Source organism: Scleropages formosus, chromosome 9 (genome assembly GCF_900964775.1).
Source record: "Scleropages formosus chromosome 9, fSclFor1.1, whole genome shotgun sequence".
Lineage (NCBI taxonomy): Eukaryota > Metazoa > Chordata > Actinopteri > Osteoglossiformes > Osteoglossidae > Scleropages > Scleropages formosus.
The window spans coordinates 24264527-24278411 of NC_041814.1; the positions used below are offsets into that span (position 1 = coordinate 24264527).

The 13885-nt window shown below is 39.9% G+C and overlaps 1 protein-coding gene across 1 annotated transcript in view; it reads right to left on the minus strand.

The window, feature by feature from the left end:
* c9h8orf34 (chromosome 9 C8orf34 homolog) overlaps positions 1 to 12898 on the minus strand; it is an 80940-nt gene extending 68042 nt beyond the window's left edge. Inside the window, exon 1 of the mRNA XM_018753897.2 lies at positions 12589 to 12898. Within this exon, the coding sequence (XP_018609413.2) occupies positions 12589 to 12657 (69 nt within the window). The 5' untranslated portion in view covers positions 12658 to 12898. The remainder of the gene's footprint in view (positions 1 to 12588) is intronic.
* Between the last annotated feature and the right edge of the window lie 987 nt (positions 12899 to 13885).

The window sequence follows — 13885 nt, forward strand, 5'->3', positions numbered from 1 at the left end:
TATAAATACACATACAGCTTATACCGACACTTACATAGCAATTGAGAATACATTTATAGGAATGTGGCTTGGGTTGTGTTACAGAACATAAGAAACAACACATACCTGACCAGAAGGCAAAATGGTGCCATGATGCCCAAGATGGCAAAAATGGCCAAAAAGGGGGAATTATGGGAAGTTGAGTTCTTTAATGACTGCCAGGAAGAATCCATTGGGGAAGTGTGTGGTGGGAACACTGTTTTCATGTTTTTTACAAAAAATTAAATTAAATAGAACATTCTGTACTTTTGTAAAATATTGATGTTACTGATGTTCAAAATTCCATTGTAGTTAAAGATAAGTTTCACATAAAGATCTCTGAGAGTTTTAAATCAGATGAGTATCGACAGATTTTTGGTCGAAGGCTTGAGATAAACAATAAAGCAATTTAAAAAAAAAAAAAAAAAAAAACTTGTTTTAACCTAAAATTTGCATGACAGCCAACCAATGAAGATTAATTACTCAACAAAGTTGTGGTATACAGTGGATTGGGTTGCAATACTATAATAATAATAATAATAATAATATAGAAATCATCTATGTTATCTTTGATTGTAAAAAGAAACAATTTATGTCCTGTACTTCTCCAACTTATTATTCAAGGACTATGTGTTAAGAATAAAAAATAGTTCATTTACCTTCTGCATTCAGGCATGTTTCCTTGGTTCCTCTGAGTAAACTTCCTTCTCAGTCAGTTCCTTGTAACAACACTGCAAATTAATATCTTCAAAGCAACCTGACGTTTTCACAGCTTGAGATAATAAAAGTACTTGACTGACAACTTCCACAAGGAGAAAAATCCTTTTTTTCAGTTTCTTGGGAAGTTGCACTTCCATTTAAGAGATCATATGTCCTAGCAGGGCACCGGAACAAAAATATCAACTGTTCAATGAGAATAAAATGTGTCCATTATCATCTTATTACTTATATGCAATTTCCTGATACTTTTATTTTTATTTTTTATATTTATTTTTCTATTTTAGTGGGTCCCAGAAAAGTATGAATACAGATCAGTCAATAAAATTGCTAGGATAGAGGATCACTGAATATTTAAATGCAAACCAGGCTCTAAGTATAAAAAATGAAAATGATTCTAAATCACTGCATATACCGGTTTCCCAAGTCTTAGATGTATGAAATGTACTTGCTGAAAAACAAAACTGAAAGCAATCATTTGTTCCTTTTCATCATTTTACAGACCTTTTTATGGCAATCCAGGCAGTATGATACCCTGTTCTGAACCAGAGTTCAACACAGCATCACTGGACGGGAAGCATTATAATCCACCACCATACAAATATTTTTTCAGGGATGTTTTGCAGTCAGTTAAAAGGAAGAAAATTAAGTTCAGCACTTGTGGGAGCTCTGATCTCCTCTCTATGATCAGGAGATCCCACATGACTCTTTTGATTTGAACTTCATTAATCATCTACTCTTATTTAGTACATTCCCTTCAATTTGTAGCTATAAATTCACTTTTCCTGCATATTACCTATAAGAAAGCAACAATACTGAAAGAACAAAGTGAATTTATTTTTCTTTTATTTTATATTCATAAGCTGAGAATTACTATACATACAATGATACTTTTTTGCCATGGAGACGAAAAGAGAAAAACATCAGCTAGCACCATATTACTGGGAATAAAACATAAATGGGGTGTCTCTTATGCTCGTGTGCTACATCATGTCAGGGATGTCAGTTTATTCCCAATTTATTAATTTATTCAGGGATACTATCAGAGTCTATGGGTTTCCAGTATCTCCAAGTGCACAATAAATTAACTAAAGTTGCTTAACATTATTATAACACTGCAGAATAATTGAAGGTAAAAATTCCACATGGGCACATTCCTACTGGGAAAATGGCCCAATTACAAAACTATTAATTGAAATTATTCATACAAAACTCCAGGTGATGACATTTTCTACACCAAGAATTATTTTGATTAATCATAACTAAATAACATCTCCGCAGAAGGGATATCAGTACAATGTCCCTTGTTTATGTAAATCAATGCACTATTACTAAGTGGGTTTCAAGAGGCAATATGCCTTATTTTCAGTCAATATGTCCAGGATTTTCAGAGTTCTAAGGTTTTTGTGGGACACTCCTGCCTACAGGATGCCAGAAAACAGTGCATCGTGAAGTGTTGAGGGGTTCCTACAGTGGCACCAATCAACAAGCTGGACTATATCGGCTATGTTTGGCCCCATAGAGAAACCAACTACACTGTCTGGCAAGCAACAAGAAAACCTGAGGATCATGGAGATGAAAAACTGATTGATATGTTTCCAGTAAATTTACTGCAGGCTTCCCACAACTTGCAATATCGCTTTCCCGCCCTCCTTCAACATACACTGATATTTACAGTTGTATGCTGTGATCTAGGGACACAAGGGATGTCCATCATGTTCCTGTAGCCTCTAAGATCATTTTTTGTCTTTTGAATCTCAGAACTGTAACTTCCTTCTGGAAAGGCATGTATGAGGATTTTAACAAGAATACAGTGAAAAAAAAGACAATTTATTCACGTGAGAGTGATTTTTGACTTAAATATTTCACTTAAATGTAAGGTTGTTCTAAGCAATGATACCAAATTGTCACTTTAAGCATTCTTATTCTCATCCGCTCATTCTGAGTTCTCTGGCTGTCAACTGGTATTATTGTTATTACTGTTACCATTATTTATTGCTATTGCTGTTGCACTACTCACTGTCATTGTCATCGTTTTGTTTGTGCAGTATTTCTATTGTCTCTGTCTTTGTCCATAGTCTGTAGAGAAGCATTCAGGAAGAATTTCATGATACTCGTACGTGGTACTTGTACCTATGACAATAAACTTAAGCTTGAAACCTGAAACAAATTAAATATAAGTATTTCATTATACAGTAGCTGTGTGTTAATTTATTAAAGTCATAATACCTCTGAGCTCAGACTTCCTCCCCGTTGACATTCTTACAAACCATTATCTGTGACAGAATCTGCTCTCCCCCTAAAAAAAAAGTACCATTCCACTGTCAGTTTTCTATTGATACAATTAAACACATAAACCAATAAAACCATGTAATTCAAGCCAAAAAAAAAATGCAATATGCCTTAGGAACAGCCTGTCCAGGAATACACCTCCTATTCAGATGTTCCTCTGGATGAAACAATTCAGTTGAGGTACGCTATTTAATGATTTATGCCACAAGGCCCAAGTTGTTTTTCCAGTTTTTCAGATAAATTAGTCCACAGTTCCACATGGCTCACCAAGATGCCAGAAATAAAAAAAAAAAGATGTCTAAAGAAGGAAACATTTTAAGAAGTAGACTTTAGGGGTGGATGCAGTGCTGTTATACTATCCAGCTTTACTCTCTCAGAACTCAGGCGGTGGACATTTATGGTTTCTTTGACAATTGTTTAACCACAAGTAGTAAAACTTCAGTGGTCCTTCTTTCTTTGCCTTAGGCAGATTTAATATTTCTTTTTTTTTACCAATTTTTTACATTTTTTACTATTTTGGTATTTCAATGCTTAATGGCTTTTTGGAAAGAAATGATAAGACTAAGAAGGAATCGGAGATAATGAGAGGTATTCATCAAATTGACCGGACAATTTATTAAAGTCTCTCAGAATTTCTGTTGATGGACGACATTTTGATGGATCACATGTCTATACTTAGTTGCATGAGTGGATATGCTGGTCTGCATTTTACATCGGCCCGATTGTCCCGGCTAGGCGACGATTCACTGTTTTACCAAAATGGTAAACTGTGAGAAAAAAAACTGGTTGTAGGCCAGAGTCCAGAACATCTGGCCCTACAGAGGGAGACACATTCCATCTCTCCCATCAAGAGTGGACTAAGAGCAAAACTGAGTAGGACTTGCTTGTGGACAGTATTCTCAGGAAAACATGGGACAAGCAAATGACAGAAAATGCAGGAAACTCTTTGCTGGTAAGCCGGTTAAATCCCGGCAAATGCAAAAGTGCAGCACTTCTCCACCTCGGAGTGTGTCCTTTCTCATCTCATGAATGAATTAAAGTTACAAATCAATATTTTAACAGACCTATTAACTTTACTGGGCTATCATACTTTCCATTTTGGGCTTGTTCTTTCGCTGACAATAGACCAATTTCACAGCGCAAGCTAAGAGGGTCAGGAAACTATTTTGGGCAAAGGGTACTCATTAATATTCAGCACTGCGGTCATTTTTCATATCTTTCATCAAAGTCAACAGGACTTAATGCATAAAATTAGCCATATCAACTCACTTGTGTGCCACACCTTGCCTTTCTCAGTTTTGAGAGTGATGTACATTAAAAGCTCCTGTGAAACCAAGTATAAATAGTATATAAAACAAAATATATGTTAAAAATGTCATGCTATATGTCAGGGTTATTGTGAACAGTTATAGCAATATAAGCAGAGGAGAATCTGTTATTGTGTGCAAGGCTTGGCAGAAATGCATGCAACCTTAGATACTCTAATTCAGCACATCAGGTACTGTGTTTTACCGTCCTATCAGGAGAAATGAAAGGATCCCTGTACATTTTAAAAGCACTACTGGTCTGAACTCTTTGGTCCTAGGTTTGTCTTGACCAGCCCATGCTCCACACAGAGAATAAAATGAAAAAGCAGGTCCAATCAGTCCATGGCCCAAGGGGGTGCATGCTGGTCACATGCACAATGGAGGCAGTTTTCAGGATGAGAGGCAGGCATCGCTGCGGGAGAAGATCCACCCTACAATTTACGGTCAACCAACTGTAAAGTCACCCAGCAATTAGGGCTCGCATTAACCACCACATTCCTCCGCTGCCTGTCACACAAGTCTTTCAGCTCAAGACTCCCACATCATATATAATTCATAACCTGGTATTTTTAACACTTTTTTCACATCTTTCAGTGCTTTAATTCCTGCCGCATATTTCTCGCAGAAAACACAGAAAAAGTAAATGTAAACGTAAACCATATACAGTACAGATGCTCCTCGACTTACGATGGTGAGCAGGCAATAGTCATTCAGTAGAAACCGTACTTCAAATTTTGAATTTTGATTTTTTTCTCAAGTAGGTGATATGCGGTGTGATACTCTCTCACTATGCTGGGCAGCGGCAACGATCCGCATTTACCAGTCTGCCACGCAGTCGTGTTTTGTGCATCCATAACGTCTATGAAACGCCCATCTGTGTCTCCTGCTACTGGTGGGAAGAAGAAGAGGAGGGCAATTACTCTTGAGGAGAAGCGCAAGTTAATTGTCCAACATGAACACGGCAAGCCCGTAATGGCCATCGCACGTGTGCTAGGCTATAATGTTCGGTTGGTTAGGTCTGTTAAATGTATTTTCGACTTACGATGGGTTTCGGAATGTAACCTCCATCATAAGTCGGAGACCACCTGTATATACATAAGGTGTACTGTATATACAAAACTTTTTTAGTATATATATATTGTACATGTACACACACTAACTGAAAGGTGCAGAGGAAAACTATAACTAGATATTACATTACTAATGAAGACAAAAAGCAACAGGCAGTCTGACTTAATTAATCTGCAGTGGCCACTTGGAAACCTGCTTTATGAAAGGATGAAATGATGCTTCAGATGTTTTAGGTCTTGTCTTTCTAATGTGCACGTGCATGAACATATACACCCGTGTATGCATGTACACGCACATGTGCGCATTGTGTGTGTATTGAGAAAATGGGATGTACGCAGCGTGGTCCAGCCTCATGACAAAGGAATCATGTCTGTGTCTGTGATGGGAAGCAAAGCAGACGGCATTAAAGGCATTCTTTTCCACAAGCAAGGTCCCATGACAGCAGGGCTTTCGGCTGCTCATTCACCAAGCAGCCCCCTCCTCTTAACATCAACGCCTAATAAGCCTACAGCTGCTCACTAACTGACCATGTTTACATCCGCAAGCAAGTGTCTTGGCGGGGGCCACCGTGTACGCTCTGTCATTTAAACTGAAACAGTTCTCCCCTTCCGGGATCTTTCTTTGTTCTAGATGATACAGACAGCCGACACTACAAAGTGTCTATCAGCAAAAAAGAAAAAAAAAACTGATGCACACATTCATGGATGTGACTCTTTAAAGCCTCCAAACTTTAAGCATACCCCAGAAGGAAAATAAATAGCAGCATTATGACTGCAATATCAGAGGAATCCATGCTGGATTTCCATTCAATCCTTTTTTAAATGTTAAAACTGCTATGAATGCGGGTATTTGCTAAGCTGAGGGACTTCACCCTTATCAATGTTAGCTCATCTGCAATCGTTCTTGAACAGTCCTGCTGGTCTCCATCATACGCTGAGATAAGGCACTGGCGTGAAAACAGTTCTGAGCTCTTTTCTTGATTGTGAAAGGAGTTCTTTCACAGCTCAGTCTATCGTGACGAAAAATCTGAAACTTTAGGAGTTCTTCAGGTCTAAGATCTGATTTCATCGTTGGAATTGGAAAGCATCTTTAATGGCAGTTTAATGATGCGCAAGTGCAACATAATGAAAGAGCACTTAAAGTAAGAGGTCATTATGACTGGGTTTCTTGTTTGTGTCGTTGAATTACTAACCACAATGTTTGAGATGCTCCAGATTTCTCGCACTATTGACGGAAAGGGCATTCCTTAAGGAGAGAACCAGAGGAGTGGACTGGAGGAGTATCCTGGCTGTGCTTGTCACACTCGATTCATGAACGCTTGCAAGAAGCACCAAAAACATAACTATCACAAAGAAAAACGAGTCACCTTCTGCAGAAGTTTAGAACATCATTTACTTTTGGTGGTTTTTTTTTTTTTTTTTTCCCAGGCCTTGGGCCACCTCCAGTGAACGGTATCACCTTCAAAAGCTGAAGACTCTCAGAAAGACATTGATTTAGAAGTGTGCCATTTTCCACTGAGTCTTGTCTGGTTCTAGGTAAACAAAAAGGGAGAAATAAATATGCATTAAAGATAAGTGTGACATCTTACTGTAATCTCTTTAATGCTCGTTTTCACTGTTGTCTTTTTTTTCCTGCCATGATGGGGAATGGTAGGGAATAAATTTACTCAATGGCCTTTTGTTATGACTTACTGCCAGCAGTCACTTCAGAGCTGTGCAAAGGACCTGCAAATTAATTGCTTTTTGCACAACATAATTTTATGTTGCTGAAATCACAGTAAAGTTCAGGCCCTCCTGGAATGCGATTAATGCTTTATCAATGTACCACACTGGCATCAGACAGCAAATTTTAGAGTGCTTCTTGACTAAAGACTATTGAGCTGTTTCACTGGGCTGTTACGAGAGGGTTATTTACTGGACAAGTTAACTACTCTCTTAAGTAGAATTATAGCACCTGCTACTTAATCCTTGAGAAATAAAGGAATAATAAAGAAATGCCCATATTTTTTTCACTTTGCTGAAGTTTTGACCTTTGAATTACTGTATTTGCCCTTTATCCAAGGGTTTACATTTATTCAATTCATTCATTAGCTACTAACAATTATTCACCCATTTATAGAGCTGGGTAATTTTACTGTAGCAATTAAGGGTAAGTATCTTGCTCAAGGGTACTATAGCTGGAGGTGGGTTTCAAACCTGTAACCTTTGGGTCCAAAAGCATCAAGTCTAAACACTACACTACCAACTTCTCCACTTGGTTAATGCATTGGTCACTGCATTGTTCTATAATGATACAATTATTACACACATATGTTTTGAATGAAGGGCTATTCGGTACTGCTTATCAAATTATGAATTTGGAGAGTATTCCAGAGCTCTTGAAAGACACAATGTACTATTTTTCACATGCAGATATAGGTACAACATGTAAAAAGCATTTAAAACAGCATTCCAAAACTAAGGCTAAAAAGGAAATCAACCCCCCAGTTCCTAATGAATTTACATAAAGTTAAAAACGTCTAATTGTGACAGATTTTGCTTCTGTAGGGAGACCTAAGGACACACAGCTAGATGCTTTAGCAGGCATATCTGACTGGTCAAGAAACCTTGGCCTAAAGAAGAAGCAAATTTACGTAGGGTAGGTAGGGTAAGTGTCAACAAGTGGAAGTTGACTGCTAGCAATCACTCACATGGTTTTAACTGTAGAGTGAAGAAGTGGTTTCCCATTATCCGTGCCAGTTTTTGAACTCTGGGAAGAAACCCTTGCGAGTACGGGCAGAAGATGCAAACTCTATACAGACAGAACCAAATTAAAACGTAGGTTCAAAAATCCAGCCCAGGTGCTGTGAGGCACCCGTGGTACCTGCTGCATCACTGTGCCAGTATTGGAGGAGCAAATTTATAGACTGATGATAAGCAAATAAATTGTGTCTTACTGTCTGAAATCTGTCACTGATTTCAATGATCCTAGTAGAGTTCAGCAACATGTAAATTCTGCTCTTACATTCGCAAATATGTTAGGTCTAAAGATGGAAATTTAAGCCTGAAGTCTTTGATGACTCCCACAACAGATGCATATTGTATGTGGGCCAACCTCGATTTGAGTTCACTGAAGGATAACCGTGGACATTGGGTCCCACAGGCTTGGCAGGGGGGGGAAGGCTAGAGGCAATGTGCCCACTCCTGGGTCATTTAATATGCTCTGAGTGCACAACTTCATAGCATACCATCAAAACAGGACTTTGTAGGGCGGTACTCACCAAGAGTCCATCTCCCGCCTCTAGGAGAGAGCTCATGCCTTTTTGCTTGAGGACACTTCAATTCTCAATTTGTGGCTTTCTGCTGTTTTCTTTTCTTCTGTGCTTCGTCATGGAAAGCAACCTTTCTGCCCAGACATATGCTCAACTCTTCACACAAGCCACTTATCATAAAGGGTCCATGAGAACGTAACATGCTAACCTTTACATGCAAAGAATGAGCAAGGCTGAATCCCAGAAAGCACTCTCTCTATCTTTTTCTCACATGCAAGTTCTGCTGCAGGGCATTTTAATAAAGCAGACTCCAGAAGGCACAGGTGAACAATGTCTGAGACTGAGGCATTGAACAAACATCTGCGTAGGTGAGCTGAGGCTCCCTCAAGCCAAAATTAGAAGCCTGGGTTGAAATTCTAAGGGCTGTCCATAAGGCATCGAATTCTGCTTATGTTAGAACAAAACGCAAGTGCAAAGGGGTTTATTCTGCTTAGTAAGGCCACAGAATGCTGAACACAGTGCATCATAAGCAAAGAACTCAGCTAAAAAAGAAGTGTACAATGAGGCAGATTTGGTCTTCATGCCCTACGGAATAGCTGCCTCTACACCAGAAGAAGTGCAAAGTCTTTCAGCAAAGATATAAGTACTTTACATTTACATTGCAGTGTTGTTTTGCGCCATTCTGTGTTTAGGTTTCCTCATTTTACTATCTAACGCAACCCAATGGTGAACAAAAGAACCATGGTTTCACTTTCTCACTCTGAGAGAGACATTTCTCTGGGGATCCCTGACAGTGTGGGTTTTCACACAACAGACCCATGCCAGTTAAGCACAGCTCAGCACTTGACCGCTGTCCATGGTTCTGGATCATGAAGAACTTCTTTAGTGGGGCTGCAATATTCATATTCATGACAGAGTCCTGTGCCCAGTGCCAAAAATTAATTGATCTCTCTCTCTCTCTCTCTCTCTCACACACACAAACACACACACACACACACACACACACACACACACAGAGACACACACACAAATAATGTTTTAATATCAGTAAATGTATGTAAATGTGCTGGAGGAGGAACAGAGGTTTCTGCAGCACCTTTCCTCTGGGTGCTAATTATGCCACATTTGCCCCACTGATTAAATATACTTCAAAAGTCTTTATGCAAAAAACCCATTAAGATACTGTTAAAATCTTACGTTGTAAGTGGCTGTTCATCTACTTTTAGGCACAGTGCATGACGAGTGTAGTAAAAACATGTGCCGATTTTTTCCTTCCACATTTTTTTCTTGTTTTTCATTTATTTTTGTCCAGGAATGCCAGTATGTCTTTGAGAAATATGTGCTGCTTCTTACGACTTTTCTACAGTGGGTTTGTTTTTAGAATGTCTTTCAAAGGCGTCTTTGTTCCGACTTGGGATTTCAGAGGAGTCACTGTCAATAATACACAATAATACTATAATGTCAGCTGACTCTCAAAATGCTGGTTTACAGTTTGAGCCTAACAAACGCACAAGCTGCATCAGTCAGGAATTTCAAAATTAGTACATCTTCAAATGCGGTAGTCCTGCGAGTTAAATTAACACAAAGAAATTACGTCCAAATTACTTCTAATTGAACACTTGAGAGACAGTATGGGATTTTTAATGAAATTTACTAATTACTGTCTCAAACATGATGGGTTTTCATTGTCCTTCATGCTTTTGTCTGAGACAGCTGTGTGTCAGATCTCAGAAAAATGAATAGTGAATGTTTTAGCCTATGCAGCATCTGCTGGGTCTGCAGTTGTGCCCTTACTGCAAATCAAATCTTGTCCAGGGCACTGTTTTTTAGTCGTATTTGACAACATCACCACTAATACCAGCTCACTCCTAGAATGGTCTAAGCCTGATTTAATACTTCGATTTTAGGAACAAGACAAAGCCTGTTTTTCTTCCCCTACAGTTATTAGATGTACTTACACAGTAAAATCAGCAGTTAAACTGGCTCTGAATATGGAGAGATGAAGCAAACACTCTTGAGACTGATTCAGTTTTGCTGACTTTTCTGTGTCATACTTTGTCTTTTGGGTGCAGTAACAAATCTTTTTCTGCTGCCAGTGGCAGATCATCCCAAATCCACTTTCAAGAGCATAGATTTCATGCTTGGGTGCTGAAGCTGCTCTAAGCATGACTTCTCTCTGCACCTGCAGGCAGAGCAAAACATGGGATCAACTATGGTAACAGCACTGGATTCTGGACCTGAACACTGCCTGTTAAGGGAACCCTTGAGCAAAGTGTGTGTCTCTGTTGCTCCAGCAAACATCAGCAATATGAACTGATTGCCGGCTGTAAAAGTTGTAAAAATCCTCCATGTCATTTTACGAGGGTGCTGAAGCTCAGTGGTAAGTGGTACGGCCTTTTGAAACTGAATTTGAATTTTAGGTTATCAGCAATCCTTGAGCAGGGCACTAAGTTGCTCCATCAGAAGACTTTTTAGCACACCCGGTGAAATGCAATACTGTGCAAAAGTTTTAGGCACTTGGAGTAAAAAGCTGTAACATGAGAATGATTCCGAAAATAATGCTCTTAATTAATGAACTTCCTACAAAGCTCAGTAACCATCCATCAACAAGAAGCGCTTGTCCCGAGGATGACTACCTTGTGTCTTGTTGCAGTACTGACTCTTGCCATGGTGTAAGATCTGAGGGTTAAACTGCCACATCTTACAAAACCTCACATTTTCAGTGCGGTTGTCCCTCGTACAGTTTTATTTCCTCTATACAGCTCTTTCTGCTTCACTTAATCGGTTTGCCATACAAAGACCTCAAGTTCTCTATTTGGAAAGTGGTTTATTACCATTTTACTTCCTTTCTTTGACGACATACAAAACCCTTACTGTAATACTAGAACTTTTTGCAAAACGAATGCTTGGAAATGTAAAATATGCTCTTTCCCATTGATACTAATGCAGAAGACAAATAAGCGTCGAAAACAAATATTTCTGTGAAACATCTAAGTGCCTAAGACTTTTTCACAGTACTGTATGTATCAAAACTGCCCCGAGGCTGCATTGTTACATTGTAGCCTCTGCACGCAACCGGCCACGTGCCCTTTAAACCCAGCGGGCACGGGATCACAGCGTGCGCGCGCCCAGGCTGCCTAATGATCGGCGCCCGGAACTGTGCGGATGCTCAACAACCGGCACCACGTCGCTGGATGGTTCCAGCATCCCAGGCTGCGCGAGTGCGCGCGATCCTTGCGGGCTTTTCGGATTCAAGCACGTGAAGTCGAACAACTGTGTGCTGCACGCGCTGCCTTCACCGCGGGCAGCTGGGTAAAAAAGCAGGGCTGGAGTTGAAAATCGCTTACGGCGTGAAGGCAGCGCACTGCATATGTGCACATTTACATTTTACATTGACATTTATTTATTTTTTTTATTTATTAGCAGACGCCTTTCTCCAAAGCGACTTCCAATGAACTCTATATAGTGTTATCAGCCCACACCTTATTCACCATGGCATGGTGACTTACACTGCTAGGTACACTATCTACACCGGGTCACTCATCCATGCATATGACATGATGCACGTGCCACGGTACGGAGGACCATCCGTTGCCGCAGACGTCGGACGGGTGCATCTGCAGAATGAGCGGCACCTTCTGTGCGCTTCCTCCAGTGCTGCCTTAAAGTGAACTTGAGCTCTTTTGTTTAAAAAAGAGCGCCGTATTTTATCGTCTTGGTCCAATGCAAAGTGCACCTCTGCATTTTGTAGCCCTTTGCACAGTAGATCCTCTCCTTCTACCCGAAACATGGGGGATTTTTACTTTCGGCTGCCAGCGCAGCGCAATGATTGAATGTTCAGCGAGAAATTCCAGGACTCTCGTAAATTAATGCAGAAACGTGGTCAAAATCATGTTTTCTGTACTGGGTCTGTCGCCGGCGAGGATCTCTTACCTCAAACAGGGGTCCAATTTTGTTCTTCTCCAAGTAAAACTGGATTCTTGACTGCTGATGAGACGCCATGAGGAGGATCTTGCAGCGTCTTCAAATTAACGGCATCAAAAAAAAAAGCCAAATCAGCGCAACAATTTCACGCGTTCGGTTGTAAAAAAAATGTCATTAAATGAAGGGGCGAAACATTGTTCACCCAGAAAATCGACTAGGTTTCTGACAGCGTGAAGAGAGAGAGTGTCACGAGCACCAAGTTTGTCTCTATTAGGAGCACATTTTCGAAAGTGGTCACCACAGATCGTGCCGCTCCTGCAGATGCTTCGGCTCGGGATCTTCTTCTCTGCTGCCTCGGTGAAGATAGATGCTGTGATGAACACAAACGCTGATGGTGCTTTGGTTCGTACAGGACTGGCTCTTCAGCGCTGCTTTGGAGAAGAAGATGCTGTGATGAACATTGGTCTTGCAGCTTCTCTTCTTAAATGACGGAATCTTCTCTGCAGCTTTCCTGAAGAAGCTGTGATGAAACCCGATCTTACTGCTCCGGCTCCTACAGGACGGGACGGGACCTTCTCTGCTACGTTGTGAGGATGCTGTGATGAACAGGAATCCTGATCTTGCTGCTCCTGCCTTGGCTCCTAAAGGATGGGATTCTGCTCTTGCTTTGGTGAATGTGCTCCCTAGCGACCAATTCTCCTTTGAAGCCAATAGTGGAGATGCTCATTTGTACACCTGAGACAGGTCCCTATTGGCTGTTTCGGGTCTCTACCTGCACATGAACATCTCTTTTTTTTTTTTGCTGGATCCCATGGTTTACACAGCTTTATCATTATTTCATTGGATCATTTCTGATTAGCGTGTGGTTTAACACCGGGGTCCTCAGCTTCAGTACCACCTGGATGACTGAAGCTTAGTCAGTCACCCGACAACTGAGAGACACTTTTCAGGAAGGCAGTTCAGTCTTTAAATCAATGTAACATAATACAATGTCATGGAACATATGGCTAATACTGATGTATGGATGAATGACCTATTGCAAGTAGTGTATCTAGCAATGATAACACAACATCGAGTTCATTGGAAGTCACTTTGGAGAAAAGTGTTTGCTAAATAAATGTAAATGTAAAACATGCGTTCTTTCTACTTTTACTGTGTATTTTAATCAAAAGTTGAACCTCCAAGTTTATGCAGGTTAAAGCAGCCTTTTCTTTAAATAATACATAATCTTGAGTTACATAATTAAATACTAGTGTAATTTGTAAATATTTTATTTCTAGGAAAGCATTTTTTTATGAGCTTTTCG